At 44.6% G+C, this 27,900-nt stretch overlaps 2 protein-coding genes and 1 long non-coding RNA gene across 8 annotated transcripts in view; 2 read left to right on the top strand and 1 right to left on the bottom strand.

Moving 5' to 3' along the window:
- Positions 1–344: 344 nt before the first annotated feature.
- LOC138953357 (uncharacterized) lies at positions 345–12,942 on the top strand. Its single transcript, XM_070325156.1, has 11 exons — positions 345–401; positions 729–1,727; positions 2,199–3,041; positions 4,852–4,940; positions 5,476–5,667; positions 6,223–6,275; positions 7,368–7,402; positions 7,959–8,062; positions 8,582–8,704; positions 10,293–10,342; positions 11,090–12,942. The coding sequence occupies exons 1-11, from the start codon at positions 345–347 to the stop codon at positions 12,760–12,762; spliced, it is 4,218 nt and encodes a 1,405-aa protein (XP_070181257.1). The 3' UTR covers positions 12,763–12,942.
- Positions 12,943–20,789: 7,847 nt separating this feature from the next.
- The window catches only part of LOC138952106 (fibropellin-1-like), a 75,026-nt gene continuing 67,915 nt past the window's right edge, over positions 20,790–27,900 (bottom strand). For all 6 annotated transcript variants that reach the window (XM_070323699.1, XM_070323701.1, XM_070323700.1 and 3 more), the window contains 2 exons: positions 26,860–27,031; positions 20,790–21,805 (listed from right to left, as the gene is read on the bottom strand). In XM_070323699.1, the coding sequence (XP_070179800.1) occupies positions 21,459–21,805; positions 26,860–27,031 (519 nt within the window). In that variant the 3' untranslated portion in view covers positions 20,790–21,458. The remainder of the gene's footprint in view (positions 21,806–26,859; positions 27,032–27,900) is intronic.
- LOC138952105 (uncharacterized) lies at positions 21,946–25,856 on the top strand. Its single transcript, XR_011451301.1, has 3 exons — positions 21,946–22,695; positions 23,482–23,572; positions 24,593–25,856. It is a non-coding gene; the product is annotated as an uncharacterized lncRNA (long non-coding RNA).

Raw genomic sequence — 27,900 nt, 5'->3', positions numbered from 1 at the left:
CAAACCAGGCAGTCAGGGTGTTCAAACTAACGCACCAGGCAGTCAGGGTGGTCAAACCAACGCACCAGGGAATCAGGGTGTTCAAACTAACACACCAGGGAGTCCGGGTAGTCTAACAAGCGCACCAGGGAGTCAGGGTGGTCTAACAAGCGCACCAGGGAGTCAGGGTGGTCTCACTAGCGCACCAGGGGGTCAGGGTGGTCTCATTACCGCACCAGGGGGTCGGGGTGGTTTCACTAGCGCACCAGGGGGTCAGGGTGGTCCAACTAGCACTCAAGGGGGTCAGGGTGGTCTAACTAGCGCACCAGGGAGTCAGGGTGGTCTAACTAACGCACCAGGCAGTCATGGTGGTCTCACTGGCGCACCGGGCAGTCAGGGTGTTCAAACGAGCGCACCAGGCAGTCAGGGTAGTCTAACTAACGCACCAGGGGGTCAGGGTGGTCACACTAGCGCACCAGGGGGTCAGGGTGGTCAAACTAGCGCACCAGGGGGTCAGGGTGTTCAAACTAGCGCAGCAGGGGGTCAGGGTGGTCAAACTAGCGCACCAGGCAGTCAGGGTCTTCAAACTAACACACCAGGGGGTCAGGGTGGTCAAACTAACGCACCAAGCAGTCAGGGTGGTCAAACTAACAAACCAGGCAGTAAGGGTGTTCAAACTAACAAACCAGGCAGTCAGGGTGGTCAAACTAACAAACCAGGCAGTCAGGGTGTTCAAACTAACGCACCAGGCAGTCAGGGTGGTCAAACTAACGCACCAGGCAGTCAGGGTGGTCAAACTAACAAACCAGGCAGTCAGGGTGTTCAAACTATCAAACCAGGCAGTCAGGGTGGTCAAACGAGCGCACCAGGCAGTCAGGGTGTTCAGACTAACGCACCAGGCAGTCAGGGTGTTCAAACTAACGCACCAGGCAGTCAGGGTGGTCAAACTAACAAACCAGGCAGTCAGGGTGTTCAAACTAACGCACCAGGCAGTCAGGGTGGTCAAACTAACAAACCAGGCAGTCAGGGTGGTCAAACTAACGCACCAGGCAGTCAGGGTGTTCAAACTAACAAACCAGGCAGTCAGGGTGTTCAAACTAACAAACCAGGCAGTCAGGGTGTTCAAACTAACAAACCAGGCAGTCAGAGTGTTCAAACTAACAAACCAGGCAGTCCGGGTGGTCAAACTAGCAAACCAGGCAGTCAGGGTGTTCAAACTAACACACCAGGCAGTCAGGGTGTTCAAACTAACAAACCAGGCAGTCAGGGTGTTCAAACTAACAAACCAGGCAGTCAGGGTGGTCAAACGAGCGCACCAGGCAGTCAGGGTCTTCAAACTAACACACCAGGCAGTCAGGGTGTTCAAACTAACACACCAGGCAGTCAGGGTCTTCAAACTAACAAATCAGGCAGTCAGGGTGTTCAAACTAACAAACCAGGGGGTCAGGGTGTTCAAACTAACAAACCAGGCAGTCAGGGTGTTCAAACTAACAAACCAGGCAGTCAGGGTGGTCAAACTAGCAAACCAGGCAGTCAGGGTCTTCAAACTAACACACCAGGCAGTCAGGGTGGTCAAACTAACAAACCAGGCAGTCAGGGTGTTCAAACTAACAAACCAGGCAGTCAGGGTGGTCAAACGAGCGCACCAGGCAGTCAGGGTCTTCAAACTAACAAACCAGGCAGTCAGGGTGGTCAAACTAACAAACAAGGCAGTCAGGGTGGTCAAACTAACACTCCAGGTAGTCAGGGTGTTCAAACTAACACACCAGGCAGTCAGGGTGTTCAAACTAACAAACCAGGCAGTCAGGGTGTTCAAACTAACAAACCAGGCAGTCAGAGTGTTCAAACTAGCAAACCAGGCAGTCAGGGTGTTCAAACTAACAAACCAGGCAGTCAGGGTGTTCAAACTAACACACCAGGCAGTCAGGGTGGTCAAACTAACAAACCAGGCAGTCAGGGTGTTCAAACTAACAAACCAGGCAGTCAGGGTGTTCAAACTAGCAAACCAGGCAGTCAGGGTCTTCAAACTAACACACCAGGCAGTCAGAGTGTTCAAACTAACGCACCAGGCAGTCAGGGTGGTCAAACTAACAAACCAGGCAGTCAGGGTGTTCAAACTAACACACCAGGCAGTCAGGGTGTTCAAACTAACGCACCAGGCAGTCAGGGTGGTCAAACTAACAAACCAGGCAGTCAGAGTGTTCAAACTAACGCACCAGGCAGTCAGGGTGGTCAAACTAACAAACCAGGCAGTCAGAGTGTTCAAACTAACAAACCAGGCAGTCAGGGTGGTCAAACTAACAAACCAGGCAGTCAGAGTGTTCAAACTAACAAACCAGGCAGTCAGGGTGGTCAAACTAACAAACCAGGCAGTCAGGGTGATCAAACTAACAAACCAGGGGGTCAGGGTGGTCAAACTAACAAACCAGGCAGTCAGGGTGTTCAAACTAGCAAACCAGGCAGTCAGGGTGTTCAAACGAACAAACCAGGGGCTCAGGGTGGTCCAAGTAGCGCACCAGGGGGTCAGGGTGGTCAAACTAGCGCACCAGGGGGTCAGGGAGGTCAAACTAACGCACCAGGGGGTCAGGGTGGTCCAACTAGCGCACCAGGGGGTCAGGGTGGTCCAACGAGCGCACCAGGGGGTCAGGGTCTGCAAACTAGCGCACCAGGGGGTCATGGTCTGCAAACTAGCGGACCAGGGGGTCAGGGTCTGCAAACTAGCGCACCAGGGGGTCAGGGTCTGCAAACTAGCGCACCAGGGGATCAGGGTCTGCAAACTAGCGCACCAGGGGGTCAGGGTGGTCAAACGAACGCACCAGGCAGTCAGGGGGGTCAAACTAACGCACCAGGCAGTCAAGGTGTTCAAACGAGCGCACCAGGGGGTCAGGGTCTTCAAACTAGCGCACCAGGCGGTCATGGTGGTCAAACTAGTGCACCAGGCAGTCAGGGGGGTCAAACTAGCGCACCAGGGGGTCAGGGTGGTCAAACTAGCGCACCAGGCAGTCAGGGTGGTCAAACCAGCTCTCCAGCAGGTCAGGGATCACCAAGTATTCCTGTTCAGGGTAAGATTTGTGTTTGTTTGCTGTTCCTTGCAATACGGCGTTTCTTAAACTTGTTTTACATTTTGTCTTCGTTTGTTGATGCTTGAGAGGTGAATTGGGTTGTAGCCGTCGGTATCTTACCCAAGCTCTAAGCACTGCCCCAATATGCTTTCTTGGTTTGCCTTTCACGTGATATGTTCCGTCATTTCTCAGCTCTCTTGCTGTTTGAACTATTCGCGTGGTACCCGACGGCTAGGCTGTGTACATGCAAATAGTATGCTCACTGCAGGGCGCTCTTGTAGAATGATGCTAGGCTGTGTACATGCAAATCGTGTGCTCACTGCAGGGCGCTCTTGTAGAATGATGCTAGGCTGTGTACATGCAAATAGTGTGCTCACTGCAGGGCGCTCTTGTAGAATGATGCTAGGCTGTGTACATGCAAATCGTGTGCTCACTGCAGGGCGCTGTTGTAGAATGAAGCTAGGCTGTGTACATGCAAATCGTGTGCTCACTGCAGGGCGCTCTTGTAGAATGATGCTAGGCTGTGTACATGCAAATCGTGTGCTCACTGCAGGGCGCTCTTGTAGAATGATGCTAGGCTGTGTACATGCAAATAGAGTGCTCACTGCAGGGCGCTCTTGTAGAATGATGCTAGGCTGTGTACATGCAAATCGTGTGCTCACTGCAGGGCGCTCTTGTAGAATGATGCTAGGCTGTGTACATGCAAATAGAGTGCTCACTGCAGGGCGCTCTTGTAGAATGATGCTAGGCTGTGTACATGCAAATCGTGTGCTCACTGCAGGGCGCTCTTGTAGAATGATGCTAGGCTGTGTACATGCAAATAGTATGCTCACTGCAGGGCGCTCTTGTAGAATGATGCGTACAATCCAGTGAGAAACTTAGACGTCTGTTTCACATACACTGCACCAGTTTAAGCATTTTAACGGGGAAGTTGAACCTTGACTGGTCATGACAAGTGTGTGGCTTTACAGGTGGTCAGCTCCCTCCGGTCAACCCTCACGCTGACCCCAGCAAGGTATGTCCTCTTAGTACATTCTTTTGGTTTCAGTTCTCACTTATGAACCGCTCGATTAAGTACTACAATTTGAATCAGCTTCATAGTTTTTCTTATCTGGTTAACTATTCTTATTTGTTTGGTTAATTGGCCGGTTGGAAGCTTTTGTGTTCGTGCTAAAAGTGTAATCTGCTCGCCCCGCCCTGCTGACATGTGTAGGTGATACATGTTTACACGACAGGGAAACGTTTATGTTAGTCAGACACTTCACAAGGTGTGTGTGGGGGCATGTGTGTGTGTGGATATTTGTGTGTGTGGGGGGAATGTGTGTGTGTGTGTGTGGGGGGGGTATTTGTGTGTGTGTGTGTATGTGTGGGGGGAATGTGTGTGTGGGGGTATGTGTGTGTGTGTGGGTATGTGTGTGTGTGGGTATGTGTGTGTGGGTATGTGTGTGGGTGTGGTTATGTGTGTGAGGGAAGGAATGTGTGTGTGTGTGGGTATGTGTGTGTGTGGGTATGTGTGTGTGGGAAGGAATGTGTGTGTGGGTATGTGTGTGTGTGGGTATGTGTGTGTGGGAAGGAATGTGTGTATGTGTGGGTATGTGTGTGTGGGAAGGAATGTGTGTGTGGGTATGTGTGTGTGTGTGGGTGTGTGTGTGGGTATGTGTGTGTGTGTGTGTGCGGGGGGGGGGGGTATGTGTGTGTGTGAGTGTGTCCCTGTCTGTCTGTCTCTCTGTCGTTATTAATAACAATTAATCCTAACAGTTTTAGATTTTGGATTTGTGAACCTGATGCCACTGTCCGTGGCGTGTTGCAGCCCCACCTTGTGCAGCCGACGCCAGGCAGCGGGTTTGAAGTGTACTGTCACGTGAGCCGAACCTGCATCCTGCCGATCTACGTATCTGGGTAGGAAGTGCTTTTTATGCCCGCCCGGGTGGCACTATTCTGTGCGAGATCCATTCCATGTGCTTCTAGGATTCACATCGTCTCTGAGCGCACTCTGCGAGTAACGCAGAGTCAGATTGGGTTCTACGACCCAACAGTCATTGGGATTTTGAATTTACTTCTGTCAAAATATTTTAAATGTGTAGTTTTTTTCCCAAGCATATCATGGTGGCGTTTAATTTCTTTGAGTATATTTACAAAAATATTTTAAAGATGTTTTTAACTTGAAATGATGAAATACACAGTGCATCGTCAATACAAGACTCAATTTTACTAATTGCAAATTGAATTCATATTTGCAAGTCCAGTAGCATCACAATACAATGCGCGGAATCAGCAAAATTGAAATGTTTAGATCACGACAGCTATCTGAACAGAGAATTACAACCACCAAGCACACAAAGATCACGACAGCTATCTGAACAGAGAATTACAACCACCAAGCACACAATGAAACTTCTTCGAGAGAAAATAAGCGAAGGTATCTTTTTTTCAGCACAACTCCTCACCACTTGGCCCAGGGGCCCTCTTCACCGGACGTACGTGTCATTTTCTCACCCGCGGCCGGCGAGAGACCTCCTGGCATGTCCAACTTCCCGCCTAACACTCTGACGTCACATCTGGTATTGAAACCAAGGTCTCCTGGACGTCATCCTGCCTGTATTGACGTCATACAAGATTCCGACAGGTTCTGTCCGTTATGTTGCTATTGTGCTTCTTTCAATGGGTCATTATCGATCAATAAACGTTGGCCGTTTAATACACTGTCACACTTTTGATCCTCTTTTCTTAGAGTGTATACAAATGTTAATACAATCGCATCTTAGCCCAAAGTTGTCGACAGCACCTCTCACGAGTTCACCTTGACCAATCACCAAGATACATCGGAAAGTTTATTTTTTTTTATAACTGGCTTCTGTGCGAGTACGTTGCACACATTTTGTACAACCCATGGCAACACGTTCGGCTTAAAACGAATGAAAACTCAGGTATAATGAACTTTTCACATGTAGGGACGTTTAGTTTTCTTTTCGCCTACAAACAAGACCCCCAAAAACATGGTAAAACACAAAAGAACACTTTACGAAAGAAATATACAGTTGAGAGTCGTACCACCAGGTCGCAGCAGTCGTAGGCAGCTGACAAGGACCTTGTTTCGTCTGTTTCCCGTCTGCCGAGTATCCGTGTCATCTGGGGTTGCTGTCACGTGTCCATGCTAAGTTTTCGTACTTGTTTGTTTCAGTAAGGTGACGGACACTTTGTGTTACTTCGTCAACACTGACCCGCCTCTAACAGGTATGTTACTTCACTGCCAACCAACATCTCTGTGTCGGCGAGATGGTACACTGGATACACAGGGGTGGATCCTTCCGGACCCCCCCCCCCCCCCCCACCTAGCCTAAATAAAAGAAGAAATGAAAAATGAAAAAAACCATTGAAAATAAAGAAAAACTGACGGCTCAGATTGCACCAGATTGCTCCATTTTCCTTGATGTTTATCCACATGCCCCCGGACCCCCCTAGGATCCGGCCTTTGTCTTCTTGGCTCAGGTTGCACCAGATCGGTCAATTGTCCTTGGTTAGTTCCAAATTTGTCTTCTTAATTTTACTTTTTAGAAGGTGTATTAGGGGAAGTTTCTTGGCTCAGATTGCACCAGATAGCTCCATTTTCCGTGTTTTTATCAATAACCTCTAGGAGGTTCGAACGCTTCGCGCCCCCAACTAAACGCTTCGCGTCGTCGAATTGTCCCTAAAAGAAATTTGGAAACCCCCCTTAAAAATGATGTGATCAGCCCCTGATACATGACATGGATCGCCCCCCCCCCTTCCCCCCTCTCCCCCGCCCCCTCCTAGAAAAAAAAGTAGTATGACAAAGGCCAGCATTTGTATTGCATCCCTTTGGACACAGTCACGAGTTCATTGTTGATTTCTGTCTGCCTTTGTGTTTATTTTATTGCTGATTTCTATCTAAGCTTTGTGTTTAATTTATTGTTAATTTCTATCTGATTTTGTGTTTAGTTTATTGTTGATTTCTATCTGCCTTTGTGTTTAATTTATTGTTAATTTCTATCTGCCTTTGTGTTTAATTTATTGTTAATTTCTATCTAAGCTTTGTGTTTAATTTATTGCTGATTTCTATCTGCCTTTGTGTTTAATTTATTGCTGATTTCTATCTTTCTTTGTGTTTAATTTATTGCTGATTTCTATCTTTCTTTGTGTTTAATTTATTGCTGATTTCTATCTTTCTTTGTGTTTAATTTATTGCTGATTTCTATCTTTCTTTGTGTTTAATTTATTGCTGATTTCTATCTTTCTTTGTGTTTAATTTATTACTGATTTCTATCTGCTTTTGTGTTTAATATAATTTTGGTTTTATTATTTCCCCAGGCACCACAAACTCCCCGCCCGGCGGCACAGGACTGGTACGTACCTTGCTGGTGTCATGAGAGTGTCTGTCAGTAATGTATCCACATATTGGCCGCTAGGCGCTGCTGACACACATAGTTTCAAAGTAAGCTTGCACGTGATCATGGTGAATTCATTGTCTTTTGTGGACACTTGATGCTCAGAACATATAAAGCTTCAGGAAATTCATGACAAACATTGCAGTTAAGGTGCGATTTATCCTGGGACGTGCCCTCCGGCACGATTTTTAATTTGTTGAAAGAGATCGATGTTTTAAACAAAATATAAAGCACCGACTGTGGAAGCAGCTGATATTTAAGGAATCTTCTAACTTTGACTGTGATCTGCCTTGAATAGGAGTAACTTTCAAAGAGTAGCCCGAGCACAAAACAGAGAATGAGATCAACGTTGAATCGGTCTTACAAATGAGGATTACAATTTTTTAATCAACGTTGATGATTTAATCACTCGATGTCAGTGGTGTGTGTTTATCGTTAACGACACAACTTTTCGTGCAAATAGTGTCCTTATTCTGATGACAGTCTTTCAGGTTTGTGATGTATGACATTGCAGAGCCCAGGACAGAAGTTTTCACACGGAACGCCCCCTGGAGGGTCGCAGCTAAACTGTTACCAGGGGCAACGGTGTCACATGGTCGTCTCTCAGTCGTTACCATGGTAACTTCGCTAACATGTCCATTTCAAGTCACCCTGCTGTCTCTGAATATCTTTGGCTCTTGGCGTGTTTGGTTATTGACTCGTCTACACCGCTTAAACCTGTCATCATCCTTGTTTGTTTGCAAAAATAGGGAGAGTTGTCAGCGCTTGCCTTTCTTGTACCTTCATGATATAATATTGTCATTATAATGCACTGTATATTATAACCTTCAAGTGCAATGATACAGACAAACTAATACATTAGACAAACGCACAATCAAAGTAACAATTCACAAACAAGATTTACTATCCTCACATTAAACTTGTGACAAAACACTGTTCCTGAAACAGCTCCTGAAATATCAAGTGCTTCACTGCTAGTTGCTGCTGTTGCTGTTGCAAGACAAAATGGAACGTTTTTGGTTCTTGTTTTTCATTCAGAAGAATCATTTCTCCTAGTTTGCAGCGACAGCTTTTAAGGCTGTGTGAACAGACACTTATGTTAACCATGTAATAATGTTGGTTTATATACTTATGTAGCAATGGCAGCATACAGTCCACTGGCCCTGGTGTGTCAAGCTCAGCCCTGTTCGGTGACTCCTGTGCTGCCGACCTCATGGTGTTCCCCTCCACACGACTCAACCAGGCCTGCGTCCGTGTCGGGTGAGACGTGTACTCAATGCTCTAGAATGAAAATGTTACTGTCCTTATAAAAAAAAAGAGGAAAATTGCCATTCAGTGTCGGGCGGTTACGGACTTAAAACACATCACATTTACTCAGAATTAAGAATTGCACTAAACACTAAAACATATCACATTTACTAAGAATTAAGAATTGCACTAAACACTAAAACATATCAAATTTACTCAGAATTAAGATTTAGGCTAAAATACATCTGAATGCCCGCCTGTGTTGTTCAGTGCTACCCGAGATGGTGTCATGCTGTGTTGTTCAGTGCTACCCGAGATGGTGTCATGCTGTGTTGTTCAGTGCTACCCGAGATGGTGTCATGCTGTGTTGTTCAGTGCTACCCGAGATGGTGTCATGCTGTGTTGTTCAGTGCTACCCGAGATGGTGTCATGCTGTGTTGTTCAGTGCTACCCGAGATGGTGTCATGCTGTGTTGTTCAGTGCTACCCGAGATGGTGTCATGCTGTGTTGTTCAGTGCTACCCGAGATGGTGTCATGCTGTGTTGTTCAGTGCTACCCGAGATGGTGTCATGCTGTGTTGTTCAGTGCTTCCCGAGATGGTGTCATGCTGTGTTGTTCAGTGCTTCCCGAGATGGTGTCATGCTGTGTTGTTCAGTGCTACCCGAGATGGTGTCATGCTGTGTTGTTCAGTGCTTCCCGAGATGGTGTCATGCTGTGTTTTACCATTGGGACGTGTTTACTCCACTCTATATGTGGATGTACATATAGTTAACAGTGTTTACCCCAATCTATATGTGGATGTACATTTAGTTAACAGTGTTTACCCCACTCTATATGTGGATGTACATGTTTTGTATACTGTGGACTCTTTCCCGGCTTGATTTTCTCTCAGTTTGATCGACAACGACTAGTACATTTCGTATAAGTGTGAATATTGCCTAGTAATTGTGTGCAAGGGATTGTTGGGTGGATGTTAGTTTTTCGTGTCCCTTCAACATTTTTGAAATGCTAATCAAAATCTCAGGTGAGTGGGGGAGTCGGAGGGGGGGGGGGGTGCGTCCCGGGTGGTGCAAGGGAACATTCAATTGCGCCAGTACCATATACTTTAGCGCATGCAGGAAGAAAACATCCAGGATATGGTGCACAGATGATCTGAATGCACACTTATATTTAGTAACTCGCAGATTGATATACTATCATATAGAATTTCAAACGGAATGAGGCAGAGCGATGTTAAGATATCAAATAACCAAAGGGAAGTAATCGCTCGTATGCATTAAGAGCGATTACTTCCCTTTGGTTATTTGATATATTATCATATGTAAACAACGTTGTTCTTTGCTATATTTTAGAGTTAACCCCTTGGTTGCCACCATACGTATTATGTATGTACTTTGGTATACACAGAAAATCAATACTCTGACAAGGGAAAAGTCCGTTGTAAATTGCCCTTTGAATTTGCAGAACAATAATTAATGCCTCCTCTGAAGACGATTTTCCCCATTTTTGGTCTATTATTGTCATACTATTGTCATACCTTGTATGTTTTGATGTTTCAACTTATTGTTTTTTGACACTCAATTCTCCTTTGATCCAACAGCGCAAACGGAGAGCAGCGTTGTTACAAAATTGCCATCATTCCCACTGGACGTAAGTACTCGCTGCGGGCTTCTGCTGGTATTCTGTCAACAAAAATGTGAATTTATGACTGACAGTAACTTCGGTTCCTTATTGAGTTTTCATTAAAGAAATAGTTTGGTATGTTTTCAACAGCGTCGAAACGTTAAGTTGGTGAAATAATACATGTGAGTAATTAGTTAGGGTAGACGTGATGAACTGTGTAGCTGTTTACCTGTTCTCTTCCCTGTAGCTGTTTACCTGTTCTCTTCCCTGTAGCTGTTTACCTGTTCTCTTCCCTGTAGCTGTTTACCTGTTCTCTTCCCTGTAGCTGTTTACCTGTTCTCTTCCCTGTAGCTGTTTACCTGTTCTCTTCCCTGTAGCTGTTTACCTGTTCTCTTCCCTGTAGCTGTTTACCTGTTCTCTTCCCTGTAGCTGTTTACCTGTTCTCTTCCCTGTAGCTGTTTACCTGTTCTCTTCCCTGTAGCTGTTTACCTGTTCTTTTCCCTGTAGCTGTTTACCTGTTCTCTTCCCTGTAGCTGTTTACCTATTCTCTTCCCTGTAGCTGCAATGCTCAGTATGTTTTAATATTTTGATCTTATCAGATTACACTGCTTTTCCCTCGGTTTTTGATATGTTTTGTTTGAATTGTTTGTTATTGTTGTTTTTTTGTCTCGAGAACCCAGGGGGTCATGTCAACCGATTCAGCATAGATCTGATTCTGCTTTTTGTTATCGGCGTAATAAAAAAGACGGTCACATTTATTTCCCCTGTTACCAGAAGACCCGTGTGGCGCCACGCCGTGTCAGAAGAAAGGGGTGTGTGTGAACACGCCGGCACAGCCCTCCACCTTCCAGTGTGTGTGCAGACAGCCACCCCACACCCCGCTGTGTGACGTTCACACCAGTACCGTCACGCCGTCTGCTGGAGGGGGGTCTGGTACCCAGGCTGCCAAGCAGGGTCCAGGGTCTGGCAACACTCCTCCTGTCACCCAAAACCCTCCCGGTGGTAACGGCAACAATCCTGTTGTCACACAAAACCCTCCTGGTGGTAACGGCAACAATCCTGTTGTCACACAAAACCCTCCTGATGGTAACGGCAACAATCCTGTTGTCACACAAAACCCTCCTGGTGGTAACAGCAACACTCCCGCTGTCGCCCAAAACCTTCCTGGTGGTAACGGCAACAATTCTGTTGTCACACAAAACCCGACCGGTGGTAACGGCAACAATCCTGGTGGTAACAGCAACACTCCCGCTGTCACGCAAAACCCGACCGGTGGTAACGGCAACAATCCTGGTGGTAACAGCAACACTCCCGCTGTCACCCAAAACCCTCCCGGTGGTAACGGCAACAATCCTGGTGGTAACAGCAACACTCCCGCTGTCACCCAAAACCCTCCCGGTGGTAACGGCAACAATCCTGGTGGTAACAGCAACACTCCCGCTGTCACCCAAAACCTTCCTGGTGGTAACGGCAACAATTCTGTTGTCACACAAAACCCTCCTGGTGGTAATGGCAACAATTCTGTTGTCACACAAAACCCTCCTGGTGGTAACAGCAACACTCCCGCTGTCACCCAAAACCCTCCAGGTGGTAACGGCAACACTCCCGCTGTCACCCAAAACCCTCCTGGTGGTAACGGCAACACTCCCGCTGTCACGCAAAACCCTCCTGGTGGAAATGGCAACACTCCCGCTGTCACCCAAAACCCGACCGGTGGTAACGGCAACACTCCTGTTGTCACACAAAACCCTCCTGGTGGTAACGGCAACACTCCCGCTGTCACCCAAAACCCGCCAGGTGGTAACGGCAACAATCCTGTTGTCACACAAAACCCTCCTGGTGGTAACGGCAACACTCCCGCTGTCACCCAAAACCCGCCCGGTGGTAACGGCAACAATCCTGTTGTCACACAAAACCCGCCTGGTGGTAACAGCAACACTCCCGCTGTCACCCAAAACCCTCCTGGTGGTAACGGCAACAATCCCGCTGTCACCCAAAACCCTCCTGGTGGTAACGGCAACACTCCCGCTGTCACGCAAAACCCTCCTGGTGGTAATGGCAACACTCCCGCTATCACCCAAAACCCGACCGGTGGTAACGGCAACACTCCCGCTGTCACCCAAAACCCGCCAGGTGGTAACGGCAACAATCCTGTTGTCACACAAAACCCTCCTGGTGGTAACGGCAACACTCCCGCTGTCACCCAAAACCCGCCCGGTGGTAACGGCAACAATCCTGTTGTCACACAAAACCCTCCTGGTGGTAATGGCAACAACCCTGTTGTCACACAAAACCCTCCTGGTGGTAACGGCAACAATCCTGCTGTCACACAAAACCCTCCTGGTGGTAACGGCAACAACCTTGTTGTCACACAAAACCCTCTCGGTGGGAACGGCAACAATCCTTCACTTTCTACACCTTCGGCCCAATGCATTGCAAGTAAGTGACATTGTCAGGCCCTCGTAACGTTTCCCTTCTTTGGGCGGCATTTCTGTCTGGCGATTAAAAGCTATTGTTTGACATGCTTTTAATGTTTGCAACACGTTATGACATAAACGAGAGTGGGAAATAACTGGCGTGATTTTGTGTGGATAGAATTGTGAAGGTGAAAACGTAAAAACAACCATTGTTGGGCACTTAATGATTTAATTAATATGTACCTTGTAGTAGATGCTAACTCGACTTCCTTTATTTGTTTCAGAGAAAAAAGCCTTCGTAAGTATATCTTAAGTGTGATGTTTCTCTTCGTGTTTGATTGTGTGTAAAAGTGTGTTTGGTCCGTTCTTTGTTGGGAATGTGATGTTTCTCTTCGTGTTTGATTGTGTGTAAAAGTGTTTTTGGTCCGTTCTTTGTTGGGAATGTGATGTTTCTCTTCGTGTTTGATTGTGTGTAAAAGTGTTTTTGGTCCGTTCTTTGTTGGGAATGTGATGTTTCTCTTCGTGTTTGATTGTGTGTAAAAGTATGTTTGGTCCGTTCTTTGTTGGGAATGTGATGTTTCTCTTCGTGTTTGATTGTGTGTAAAAGTGTTTGGTCCGTTCTTTGTTGGGAATGTGATGTTTCTCTTCGTGTTTGATTGTGTGTAAAAGTGTTTGGTCCGTTCTTTGTTGGGAATGTGATGTTTCTCTTCGTGTTTGATTGTGTGTAAAAGTGTTTGGTCCGTTCTTTGTTGGGAATGTGATGTTTCTCTTCGTGTTTGATTGTGTGTAAAAGTGTTTGGTCCGTTCTTTGTTGGGAATGTGATGTTTCTCTTCGTGTTTGATTGTGTGTAAAAGTGTTTGGTCCGTTCTTTGTTGGGAATGTGATGTTTCTCTTCGTGTTTGATTGTGTGTAAAAGTGTTTGGTCCGTTCTTTGTTGGGAATGTGATGTTTCTCTTCGTGTTTGATTGTGTGTAAAAGTGTTTGGTCCGTTCTTTGTTGGGAATGTGATGTTTCTCTTCGTGTTTGATTGTGTGTAAAAGTGTTTGGTCCGTTCTTTGTTGGGAATGTGATGTTTCTCTTCGTGTTTGATTGTGTGTAAAAGTGTTTGGTCCGTTCTTTGTCGGGAATGTGATGTTTCTCTTCGTGTTTGATTGTGTGTAAAAGTGTTTGGTCCGTTCTTTGTTGGGAATGTGATGTTTCTCTTCGTGTTTGATTGTGTGTAAAAGTGTTTGGTCCGTTCTTTGTTGGGAATGTGATGTTTCTCTTCGTGTTTGATTGTGTGTAAAAGTGTTTGGTCCGTTCTTTGTTGGGAATGTGATGTTTCTCTTCGTGTTTGATTGTGTGTAAAAGTGTTTGGTCCGTTCTTTGTCGGGAATGTGATGTTTCTCTTCGTGTTTGATTGTGTGTAAAAGTGTTTGGTCCGTTCTTTGTTGGGAATGTGATGTTTCTCTTCGTGTTTGATTGTGTGTAAAAGTGTTTGGTCCGTTCTTTGTTGGGAATGTGATGTTTCTCTTCGTGTTTGATTGTGTGTAAAAGTGTTTGGTCCGTTCTTTGTTGGGAATGTGATGTTTCTCTTCGTGTTTGATTGTGTGTAAAAGTGTTTGGTCCGTTCTTTGTTGGGAATGTGATGTTTCTCTTCGTGTTTGATTGTGTGTAAAAGTGTTTGGTCCGTTCTTTGTTGGGAATGTGATGTTTCTCTTCGTGTTTGATTGTGTGTAAAAGTGTTTGGTCCGTTCTTTGTTGGGAATGTGATGTTTCTCTTCGTGTTTGATTGTGTGTAAAAGTGTTTGGTCCGTTCTTTGTCGGGAATGTGATGTTTCTCTTCGTGTTTGATTGTGTGTAAAAGTGTTTGGTCCGTTCTTTGTTGGGAATGTGATGTTTCTCTTCGTGTTTGATTGTGTGTAAAAGTGTTTGGTCCGTTCTTTGTTGGGAATGTGATGTTTCTCTTCGTGTTTGATTGTGTGTAAAAGTGTTTGGTCCGTTCTTTGTTGGGAATGTGATGTTTCTCTTCGTGTTTGATTGTGTGTAAAAGTGTTTGGTCCGTTCTTTGTTGGGAATGTGATGTTTCTCTTCGTGTTTGATTGTGTGTAAAAGTGTTTGGTCCGTTCTTTGTTGGGAATGTGATGTTTCTCTTCGTGTTTGATTGTGTGTAAAAGTGTTTGGTCCGTTCTTTGTTGGGAATGTGATGTTTCTCTTCGTGTTTGATTGTGTGTAAAAGTGTTTGGTCCGTTCTTTGTTGGGAATGTGATGTTTCTCTTCGTGTTTGATTGTGTGTAAAAGTGTTTGGTCCGTTCTTTGTTGGGAATGTGATGTTTCTCTTCGTGTTTGATTGTGTGTAAAAGTGTTTGGTCCGTTCTTTGTTGGGAATGTGATGTTTCTCTTCGTGTTTGATTGTGTGTAAAAGTGTTTGGTCCGTTCTTTGTTGGGAATGTGATGTTTCTCTTCGTGTTTGATTGTGTGTAAAAGTGTTTGGTCCGTTCTTTGTTGGGAATGTGATGTTTCTCTTCGTGTTTGATTGTGTGTAAAAGTGTTTGGTCCGTTCTTTGTCAGGAATATTTGTTTCTTCTTTGTTTGTAGTATTTTTTGCTATCAAAGTTTCCTCTATACGTGTATTTGTCTTTTCTATTTAAAGTATTTTGGAAAAACGTTGTCATCACAATTCTTCATCGAATACAACCGTATTTTACACGGTAAACAGTTGCGGTAGTTAAAGTATACAGTATGTGTAATGCAACCAGCTTGCTCTGTGTCCTTGTTATTATCTATAATCATTTCCATGCACTTGTTAGCAAGTTTAGAAAAAAGGTAGCTGTTTCATTGCACAAGGATTATTTCAGTTACACATTGATAGGCTTTCATTTGAATCTTGGAGGTTCTCATTGTCCATTGAGAAAAGCTTCATTGAAGTCGGACAGGGCGACGGGAGGGCGTCAATCGACCTTGATGACCGAACAGTTTCAAATGAAAGCCTTATACTATGCAACTGAACACCAGTAATTTGACCAATCACAGAAGCTGGTACATTCTAAAGCCATATTGATTGAAATACAAACCATATTTGACACCTGTTAATGTTTTATACCTCCACCTGAATCTTATATTAGTCCGACATTTTTGAATTCAACTGTCGAAAACATTTCTGACGCAGTGAGTGTTTTCAATATATCCACCATGTTTCTGTCTAACACTCATTGCTTAACAGCTCCACCAGAAACACGCAGCATCCGTAGGTCTGACAGAAGATGATATGTCCACCAGAAACACGCAGCATCCGTAGGTCTGACAGAAGATGATATGTTCACCAGAAACAAGCAGGTCTGACACTGGTTGCTTGCTATGTCCACCAGAAACAAGCAGCGTCAGTGGGTCGCGTGCGGTGCACGTGCCGCCACCCCGTGACCAACGTCTCCTCCACAGTCATCCAGCCACGCGTGTCCAACGAGCGTCTGTTCCGCGCCGCTGGCATCAGCTCAGGCGTGTCCATCGGCCTGGTGGTGCTCGTGGCCCTCGTCTACTTCATGGCCCGCAAGGTCATGGCCAAGGTCACCTCTACTGCGCCCTCTCCTGGACCATTTCGCGGACAGGGGAGAGAAACCTCCGCCTGGCAGGAGAGGGGAAGCAAGTCCTCGCGGTGAAATGAACACATGATGTTAAGTAGTTCTTGTATTTATTTTTTGATTTGGCTCTCCCCTCCTATACTTTGTTATCGTTTTGTTACACGCTTTCTGTGATTATATCCGTCAGTATTATTACGTTTTTGACGCTCTGTGCAAAAAGCATAATTATGTTGCCTATATTGCTTTTACAGAAATATTAATCAGGGGCGGACGAGGGGGGGGGTGCACAGGGTGCACGAGCACCCCCCCTCCAGCAAAAAAAAATAAAAAAAATGTGGAAAGCTGATTCTTATGACCATTTCTAAGTTCAAATGGCACCAGATGGCACCATTTTGCTTCTTTGAGCCAAAATTTGTTACGGGGGGGCATGCCCCCGGACCCCCCTAGCAAATTCGGGCGCTTCGCGCCCATCACATTCACTTTCGATTCAAAGTGCACCCCCCTTACAAAGCAACTGATCCGCCCCTGTTAATAATGCCAGTCTTTGCCAAATCAAACAGAAACTCCGTCCGATTGTCAGTGAAATATGCCACAAATGTTTTTGTCCATCCTACATGCCAAAAGTGATGAGAATAAGCTTTGTACGAGTCTGTAAGTTACGGCTGAACAGGAAGCAAGACATTGTTTGGTTCAACCTAAATTCAAAAAGAGTATCTAACCTACAGTTGTCTACATCGACCTTGTCGTAAATCTTCTTTCTCAGCCATTTTTCAGAGTTGATAATTATTTGAATTAATTGTTTATGAAAATTTGTTTTAATATTAATTTTGCTGTGTGTTGCTCTTTTTTCACATTTTGATTTCTTACTAAATGCATTGACAATTTCAACGATGTGAAATTAACAAAGACAGTACGGAAAAGAGAATTCCCAGTGTGTTTTGTGATTATAAATTGTGTCTGTACTCACACGTGCAACAGAGAGAGAGAGAGAGAGTGGTGGAGAGAGAGAGAGAGAGAGAGAGAGAGAGAGAGAGAGAGAGAGAGAGAGAGAGAGGTGGAGAGAGAGAGAGAGAGAATGTTTGTGTCGTCAGTAAAGCATAGAGTCACTCAGCTTCATTCTATGAACGAGACGTCACTCGAGGCACCGTCCCTGACAGCAACACGTCCCAATGAAAATGTCGCTAGGGTCGTTACAGGTTAATATGTACACAATATCGGCTACATACAACACAACACAACACAACACAAATCAATAACATTTAATTATTTCAATAGTGAAATTCAAATGTTGGCTGACACACATCTGAAAGAGACAGCTCCTAGCCAAAAACCAAACTAGCGACAAGCGAGTTATATGAAGCGGTTAACAGGACAATCAAGACCTCTTTGCATTCACGCTCACTTGGATACGACGGAGATACCCTCACAGATACACGTGTCAGTCATCAGAGGAGCGCTGGGCGAGGTCATCAGAGGAGCGCTGGGCGAGGTCATCAGAGGAGCGCTGGTGCCTGGGTCTCACATATACGATTTTTCGGAAGTGTCGGGGATAGTTAAGTCGGCTAGGTCGGAAGTGTCGGATGCAAATTCGGCTCCAAATTTCACTCCCGACCTGTCCTTACGACTGATCCGACCATGTAGCCGACAAGCAGACGACAACCACCCGACTTTAGGGCCGACAAATCCGACATGTGTCCAGACACTTCCGACTGCAGTAACGACAATTCCGACTGCAGTTACGACAGGCCCGATTATTAGCTGAAAAACTTTCGAACAATAGCCGACTCTCACGACCAGTGTAACGACTAAACCGACTAGCTAACGACTGTCCTAACGACAAATCAGACTGCCCTAACAACAAATCAGACACCATTACGACTAATCTGAACGACGCTATGCTACCGACAAATCCGACCACCCTTACGAGTCTTCCGACTACCGTTACGATTAATCAGAATCGCCTTACGACTAAACCGACACGCTTACGACAACCACCCGACAAATTTTTATTCGTCTGAGTCGGGAGGCTCTTCCGACTGTTTTGAACATGTTCAAAACAGTCTGAAAGGCCTTCCGAACTAACCGACTTTTCAAAAACAAAATTGCTAATTCTCCGACCTCTTCCGACTTCCAGCCGACTACCTAAAGTCGGGTGACATTCGTAGATGTGAGACCGGGGCATGGGCGAGGTCATCAGAGGAGCGCTGGGCGAGGTCATCATTTCCTTTAATTAAGGATCCCATTACTCTAACATTCGGGTCGCATCCCCTCAGAGAAAAGCTAGCAGCAACAAGAGTCGCGCTACCAAGGTGTGTGCGTGTTTATAGGCATAATCAGCCACCAGCACTTATGACAGAGTGACCGAGGTCTTTTACATGCCACTGTGGTGACACGGGGTATGGGCATGGATACCGTCTCTAAGTCAGCACATACAGTTGACCCATGTCCGTCCCGGCCTGGATTCGAACCCGTGACCTAGGAATAAAAAGACCAAAAAATACTGTACGCGCGTGTTTGATGAGAACTATGGCAATCCGTTTGTAAAGAAATTACGTTTTTTCGTGTTGATCTAAATAATGAATTATTTAGCTAAATAATGCATTATTCAGCTATATAATGCATTATTTAGCTAAATAATTCATTATTTAGAATAATTCATTATTTAGATCAACACGAAAAAACGTAATTTCTTTACAAACGGATTGCCATAGGGAACGCGCAAGAAAATGTATCGATCACCGTCCTTGGTAATGCGTACAGTAGCTGTGGAGATAAACTGACCTTGGCCTGTGCTTCCTTCGCTGCGGGTCACAAAAGCGCAACTCACTGAGCACAGCACGCCGGAACAAGATAGTAAGCACAGGCCCAGGACTGTTAGTCTCCACGGGTAGTGTACTCAGTACCACTGACGGTGATCGATAATTTTTCATGCGTGTTCCCATCTCCAGCAAATGTAAACCAGCACTCGGATCTGCCTCAAACTTTGGCACCTATTGCCTCATCCAGTTTTTGCTTAGCAGGCAAAGTCACGATTTTTTCACCTAAAACCCTGAATTAATATGAATATTTTTGTAGTTCTTTCGGAAAAGTTACGTAATACGACACGCTAAGTATACACATTCGCAAAACGCAACACACATTTTGGTCAGCCTATTGGTCATAACTTCTGAACTTTCCAAAGCAAATCATTGAGAACTTGAGCAGATATGGCTCTTTGGGTGGAAGACCCTCTCAAAAATGGCCGCAAAACGTGCCTTTTTGGGCCTCTGAAACGGTTTACACCTACTGCCTTTGACAACAGGCTACATAAAGACTAGAGAAGTCAGGTGCATAAAACAAAATGTTCTGAACAGGAAATGAAATGGCCTTTCCAATGGTTGTCAGAAATGTTTAGTTTATGCATATTCTGATTTTTTGCAGATTTTAAAATACGGGGCTATGGTTTTTGTCAGGTCGATGTTAGGGGTGACCTTGTTTGACAGGCTTTCACGGGATGCCTATGCAAAGTACCATCAATCGGCAAATGATATGTACAGTTGACATAATTACCTTATGGGGCATATAACGTTCAACTAAAATAAATTGCGTTTTAATGCTTTTGTTAGCGTGCGAAAATTGTTGCAATAATTGTTTGGCCAAGTTTATATCCCTAGTTTGTCTGATATGATCAGTCTTGACATCGGCCTGGCAGTGATATCGTTAGTAAGTTGTCTACTTGGCGGCTGACATGAGTTTATAGCAGGTTACTCGTCACGTCATCAACCACTAATGTCAAGTCCTTGGCCATGGCCCGATGCTGGGATTTTGATGGCCGCATTTGCCACAGGCTGCCCGAGCAAACATCCGGTGGGCCAGTGTTGCGCTGTTTACTGGGGAAGGCCCACGTGACAGCTATGATGACGTCAGGTTGAACGGTATTCCTCTACTTTCCACATTAGTGTCGTCTTCAACAACCTTCAACGTAATGTCTAGTTGAAATGTAAGCTACCTTGTGCATTGACGGATGTGCCACTATGTGACGTCACTTTCTTAATTTCCGGGGTTTTCTGTATGTCGACTGTATGTACTAAGCGACTAGCCGGGAAACGTCAGCATTGTCTACCCTGATAACGTTACTCGTCTAGTCGCCAAGTACAGGGTGTGTGTGTGTGTGTGTGTGTGTGTGTGTGTGCGTGTGTGTGTGTGTCACAGTGGAAATGAGAATCCAGTGAGATTCCGAATCGCACAAGTGGAGATTGGAATATGTGTGTGTGTGTGTGTGTGTGTGTGTGTGTATGTGTGTGTGTGTGTGTGTGTGTGTGTGTGTGTGTATGCGTCTGTGTTTGTGTGTCTGTCTGTTTGTCTTTGTGTGAACATGTTTGCTTTTTTATGTTTATCTGTAAAAAATGTCTGTCGGTCTGTTGTCTGTTTCAAAAGAAACATTTTCATCAAATTGTTCTACCACTTACTGCGCTATGTTTCATTAATTTGTCAAAGTAGGAATTGAATCCAAAACGATATGAAAGCAACAAGTAAGTTTATTATTCTAAACACATGAAACCATACCAATGGTTTTCGTCATAAATGTACACATCTGTATAGGTTAAGAAAACCAGTAGAAGGTGTACAGTGCATACTGCGTATGATACAAAACACTTACATTGTATAAGACAGGATCACATGCAGAATAAATGGTTGGATCAGAGAACCTGGGGTTGGCAATCAGGCATGCGTGAGAATGACGCGAACAACAAGCTGTGTTTTAATACAACCAGGCAGCCGCCTCTTCTCACAACTAAATCATCAATGTGTGTGTTAAAAAGTTAACATGTGCACTAACAATTATACAGCGCTCAATGTTGCTAACTTCTTCTTTTTACAGTTAACGACCGCTTACGACAGACACATTTTCATAAAAAAGGTAGTTTTCCAAAATCGAAAAAATACAAGTCTTCTCAGAAATCAACAGTAACAAGTCATGGTCATAAAAAGTCAAAGACAAATTCATATGAAAAATATTTCTCGAAAAACAATCCTCATGGCAAACTGCATCGTTTCATATAAACCAACAGGCGATTGTCTTCATGCTACCCGGGGCACAAAGAACCATCGGAGAATCTCTCTTTCTTGTCCTTTTCTCTACCGTCACTAACTTTCTTTACGCCCTCTCCCCGCCTCACGCGGTCCAGTCAGTGTCGCCCGAGGTGTAGGTGTCGGGCCGTGTCTTGGTGGCCGTGGCGTGCACGTCGCTGTCGTTGAAGGTGGCGCGGTAGATGTTGGTGGGCATGCTCGGCCCCTTCCTCCTCCCTCCTCCCGTCCCGCCCCCAGACTCCACGGGGGGCATGCCCCACCTGGCCTTGGACAGTCCCCCCCGGGGTGGATAGATGGGAGGGTCGCCGACGCGAGAAGGGTCCCCATGAGAGACGGGCTCGGAGTGGGCCCACCCTGGGCACACAGGAGGTACACAGCGAGGACCGGCCACCGGCGCAAAAACATCGCTCTGCCAGCAGGTAGGTGGCCACCCCTAGCACCAAGCCTGTGGACAAAAGGAATTCATGGTGAGTCAAACCATCCCCATGATATTATGTTCAGCGGCATAGTCCTCTTCCACTTCTTCCACGCAACATACAGAGCACCGAGCGCTTTCCAAAATAACAGCGTCTGCGACAAATGCCAAACACTGTACATGAGGAAGACGTGGAACTTGCGAAGAAAATGCGAAAAAGTGTTTGTGGGTTATCGTCCCTAGTTACATGCTGGCGGCGAAAACAAAATGGCGGATCGCGTAGGTACCGATCGCGTGCGAGGTGGTGGTAAATTGTGCTCGGCTTTTTGTTGCAAGAACGCCCGTTACAAACAGAGCTGCTTCGGGAACACTTTCCACAAGTTCCCTAAAGAAGAAAAAAGGTGGGTTGTGCAGTGATTATTTCATCAGGTTTACCTTCTTCAGAATGAGAATGCAATGGCTCGAGTCAACTCACTCAGTAGACTACAGCGTCAGCGAGTACTCAAACTGTGATCGAGTGTGAGTCAGCAGTCAGTACAAAACAACCCGTGGGCATATTTGCCGAATACTTTATCAAACCTTGCTTACGGGAAAACTACAGTACAAAAGTACATCACTCATCCGTTTTGCGTTCAGGCAGAGCGTTAGATTTAGACTGAAGATCTGATTTAGCTTTTTTTGTCTTTCCTTTTTGCTTAGTTTAACAATAACATTGTTGTTTTTATTGTCAAACTAGGTGCAGAATATGGATGCAATTCACAAGCGAGAGGACTTTGAAAAGCTGCAGCCAGCTGATGTTCAAGGTCTCAAGCTTTGTACTGATCACTTTGAGGCCAACCAGTAAAACAATCCTGCAGAGAGGATCACTTGTGTGAAATGCTGTCCCGACATTGTTTGCAGTGCCCAATCCACCACCGAAGGTTATTTATTTATTGGTTTTAGGTTTTTGCAAACCAAAGAAGCACACTATTAAATGCAGGTTGAGTAATGACAAGTTTGAGGCAGATAAGAATTGAAAAAAACAGCATTGTTCCCATCAAATAATGCCTGTTTGCATTTAGCGCAAAAAAATTATAAGGCCAACAAAAAAAAGTTACTTATTTTGGATCGACGTCTTGATTATGATGATATGATGAACTTATTTTGCAAAAAAACAGCCCCAAATGGCAAAAAAAAAGTATAGCGTCGGCGTCAACAACAAAAAAGTTGTATGTTTCTGGTCACCTGACCCTACCTATGTTTTCCCGACGACCCTAGACTTTTTTTTTTGCATTTTCAAAAATAAAAGGGGTATTTGAAAATCAATTGTTTTCCTGTTTTTCAACAAAATAAGTTAAAAAGATGGTTTAAAAAAAAAAGTTTAGAAAAAAAATCTGCACCTTTAGTCATGTTAGGCCACAAAAAAGTCTGTTTAAGGTAACATAGGCCCCCCAAAAATAGCGTCGGTAGGTCGGCTTTTTATTTTTGTATTTTAGCCATCTGAATATTTTAATTTTATTTTTTAATGCCCCCAAAAAGTCTAGGGCCGGTGGGAAAAAAATAGGGTCGGTCCGGATACCGTAAACAGATTATTTTTTGTTTTGCCTTACCAGAAACATACACTTTTTTGTGTGGCCTAAGACCAATGCCATGAAATTGGGAGAATTGTTTCATTGTGACTGGGTGTTGGTTGTGAGTTTGTCAGTTAAAGAGCTGTGCATTTGCAGGTTGCTAGTGGGAGGAAGCCACCATCGCAAAGGGTAGCTACAAATGAAGCCAGCACCGACCTGTCTCCTGATGCACAAATTGTTCAACCAGGTAAGAGATTTTTAACCATGTAGAACACCCTGACATCAAAAAATGTTTAAACCCATCCATTACATAGTTGATAATTGCTGTATAGGGTGACGGGCGCTGTGGCGGGGTGGTAAGACGTCGGTCTATTAACTCGGAAGGTCGAGGGTTCGAATCCCGGTCGCGGCCGCCTGGTGGGTTAAGTGCGGAGATGTTTCCGATCTCCCAGGTCAACTTATGTGCAGACCTGCTAGTGACTTATCCCCCTTCATGTGTACACGCAAGCACAAGACCAAGTACGCACGAAAAAGATCCTGTAATCCATGTCAGAGTTCGGTGGGTTTTAGAAACACAAAAATACCCCGCATGCTTCCTCCGAAAGCGGCGTATGGCTGCCTAAATGGCGGGGTAAAAACGGTCATACACGTAAAATTCCACTTGTGCAAAAAAAATGAGTGCACGTGGGAGTTTCAGTCCACGAACGCAGAAGAAGAAGAAGAAGAAGAAGCTGTATAGGGCAGATGCATGGATGGATGAAATTGTACCTGTAGTTCCCACACGTAAAGATGGGAAACATATCCTGTTAGAGGCATGGTGTAACAAGAAACAATTAAGTGGCTCTATTCCCATCTCCCCCCCCCCCCCCACCCCCCCCATTCCCCGTCGCGATATAAGTTTCGTGGTTGAAAACGACGTTAAACACCAAATAAAGAAAGAAAGAAAGAGGCATGGTGTGTGAGGAGTTTACCTGATACTGTTGTCCTAATCAATCAATCAATCAATCAATATGAAGCTTATATAGCGCGTATTCCGTGGGTACAGTTCTAATGGCCTCACCCATTCAGTACCAAACAAGGTCAATTCCATCATTGTTCCACATCGTATCCATAGTTGCTAATACACTTCATTTCTGGCCTGCCTTCCTACGCTATTGTTTATTTTCATTTTGTGATTTAATTACACGTGTTTTAATTTCTTCCAGGTTGTAACTTGTTATGGTTATGTTATTTTATGTGTGTTTTGTGTGTGTGTTTTCTTTTTTAGATGACATTCAGGCGATCCTGGAGGACATAGGATGTAAAGCATCAAAGTCGTCATCCTCCCCATCCCCTCGTGAAGCGGAACTTCGGCAGAAGGTCAACAAACTGAGGAGCAAGGTTTTCCGATTAGAAAAGAAAACGATGGAACCCCGTGTAAAACGAGCGAGTAAATTAGCCAAGCCTCCCAAGAAAGACTTTGTAATAGAACAGTTGTCTCATATATTATCAGGCGAGGCGAGCTATTTTGCCATTTATGCCTGTTACATATTTACCGTTTATCTGCTGCTGTGTCCAATCCTGGCAGAGACGGGAACGCATGTTACCAAGGAGCCGAAGGAGAGTCAATGAGATGAGGGAATGTGATTAACAATTGCCAACTCTCTCCGTACAAAGAGGGTCCAAAATTGTATCAAAATACAGATGGTAGGGAATTCAAAATAAAAAAAGACAATAGACAAAACATGTACTTCGGCTCATAGAGCCTTCTTTAATTTTTGACTCATTAAGTCCATGCTCCGAGAGTCCTTTTTTTAATTTTGAATTGCCTACCATCTATATTTTTATACATTTTCAAAAAGATTCAAGTCACCTTCCGTTATTCTTGAACTTGGCTATCCCAGCCTTACCTCAACATTCGATATTCCTGTGATATTTTTGACGTAAAATCAATTTTTATTGTAAAACTCTTCGGCAAGAGGATTGGTCCAAGCAAACAAATAATAAACTTGTTTACAAAAACTGTATACATGTATTTTGTTAATACCCCAAAAATTGTATAGTATATACAAGATTTTTACTGATATTTCCGATCAATTGCCTATGGTTTTATTTACCTAAAAGATTCAAACGTCACACCTATGACTCATGGCTATTTTTAAGGGGGGAGTAGCATCCCTGGTGTGTTGTTTGTGATACATGTACCTTTTAGTCTGTTCACAGTAACATAGGCACACAAAAAGAGGGTCGGTAGGTCGGCTTTTCTTAATTTTTTTTTATAACCATCTTTTTAAATTATTTTGCAAAAAAACAGGAACAAAATTGATTTTTTTTCTTTCTTTTTCTCCAAATGCCAAAAAAAAAAAGTCTAGGGTTGGCGGGGAAAAAATAGGGTTGGTCGGGATACCGTAAACAGACTATTTTGCTTTTTTGCCTAAGCAATGACTAACAAACTTTCTTTAGGGTCTGACATTGTATATACTATACAATTTTTGGGGTATTAACTAAATACATGTATACAGTTTTTGATTCCTTTTATACTTTTTCACAAATTAGCCCCCCCCCCCCCTTTTTTTTTTGTAGTCTGCCCTGGGGGCGGGAGGTCTCCTAATTTCGGTTTCTAGGGTCACCTTATGCTTCCCCATGAGCTGAGAACTTAATTAAAATGGGCCTCGATTTTTTTATTTGTATTTTGTAATTGTGCCTTTGTCCAGTCACATGATTTCACTTTGTACTTAAAAACTTGGCACTGTCATCATTTATTGCTATTTATTGTTCAGTTGTTCAGTATTTATTGCTATTGGGCATCAGTTGTTCAGTTGCCCTCTTTCGAATGAGCCATGCATGCATTATGGATGTGTTTAGCGAATTGGGATATCCAAAGCAATGTAAAAGAAGAAACAATGTGAAGCAAACATATAGCACCAAATAAAATAACCGAATCAGAATGGAAACTTCTTCAGTGTATGTGTGTGTGTGTGTGTGTGTGTGTTTGCTGTTTTACATACCGAAAATGTGAAAATAAAGCAAGTCACAGCATGAGAAAGATCGACTGTACTAGTCATGACAAAGCAGGAGACAGCCTGATCAGCATGTAGAAAAGGGGAATAACTCGTATTTAGCCATTCTCATTTCTAAGCATGCCCAATGAGGAAGTTATCCTTCTTCCCATTGTAGTTTCTTTGCAAATGCGCACGGAAAAGAGATTGTAATCCATGTCAGAACACAGTGGGCTATAGAAACTCGAAAATACCAAGCGTGCAACCCCCCAGAATCGGCGGGGTAAACATGGTCATACATGTAAAATCACACTCGTGCAAAATACACCAGAGCATGTGAAGTTTCAGCCCATGAGAAGAATAAGAAGACTCCTGTAGCTAATTCAGCGAGACTAGAAGAATTGCCAAACGTTCAGAGAGCTACAATGGCTCATTTCATCACGTGTGGTTGGTGATCGAACAGACTCAGCTGCACAATAGAGGCCTACTGCATGCGCATATTCCAAAAGTGCGACACTCTTTCAAACCAAGTGGTCAACCAGTATCTATGTCTCACCTATGGGCAAGCCAATAAGCGTGGCGAGGGCGTCACGTGCGGAACGACTGGCGTCATCACTGTCTGACGAGGGCACGTGCATGTTACGTGCGATGACGCAGTGACAGTCACTGTAGGCAGCGCGAGGACACGCGTGTTGCTGACTCAGAGACTGGGACAGGCCCGGCCACGTCTGTCATACAGGTCATACAAATACACGTGAGATACAGTTGGCACAAATCACACGGTATGCGCACTTGTGTGTCTATGTGTCTGTCTGTCAAGGTCTGTGTGTGTTGGGTTTTGGATGGATTCAGTCACATCTATATATATCTATGTATATATACGACTTGTGTCTGTGTGTGTGTCTGTTCGCGAGAGGCTTACAGAGCTTTTAGTGATAATTAAAGACGTAAGCAATATTTAACAAGTCGCGTAAGGCGAAATTACTACATTTAGTCAAGCTGTGGAACTCACAGAATGAAACTGAACGTAGTCCGCCGCTAGCATAAAGATCGGTCCAGTAGTTTACTCTGAATCGCTCTGCACACACACACACGCACAGACACAGACACACACAGACACACACAGACACACACACACACACACATACACCACGACCCTCGTCTCAATTCCCCCTCTATGTTAAAACATTTAGTCAAAACTTGACTAGATGTAACAAGGCAGAAGTAAGAAAAGTCACACAAAATGACTTCGCAAGAGTTTGTGAGGGTGTGTAACATGTAATTGCTGGCTCGTTTGAAAGTTAATCATGCTTATGCGCAGAGAACACTTTACAATCGTGTCACCTGAAGAGACACATCGCACGTTATAAAACTCAGAAAGAGAAGTGGGTAATTATCAAATAGCGTTACAGAGAGCGTCACGTGACTAGCTAGATTTAAAGACAAGAACAAAGCCCACCACTTTCTCTTCACCACCTCATTTTCTCTTGCCCGCTGGGATGCGCGCGCACAACGAAACTCAACAGTGCGTGTTAAAAAGTGTTGCGGTTTAGACTGACGCCAGCAGAGAAGTTCTGTTCGCAGAAGAAGCGCGATG

This window comes from Littorina saxatilis, linkage group LG17 (assembly GCF_037325665.1).
Source record: "Littorina saxatilis isolate snail1 linkage group LG17, US_GU_Lsax_2.0, whole genome shotgun sequence".
Lineage (NCBI taxonomy): Eukaryota > Metazoa > Mollusca > Gastropoda > Littorinimorpha > Littorinidae > Littorina > Littorina saxatilis.
This window is presented reverse-complemented; position numbering and strand designations above follow the sequence as displayed.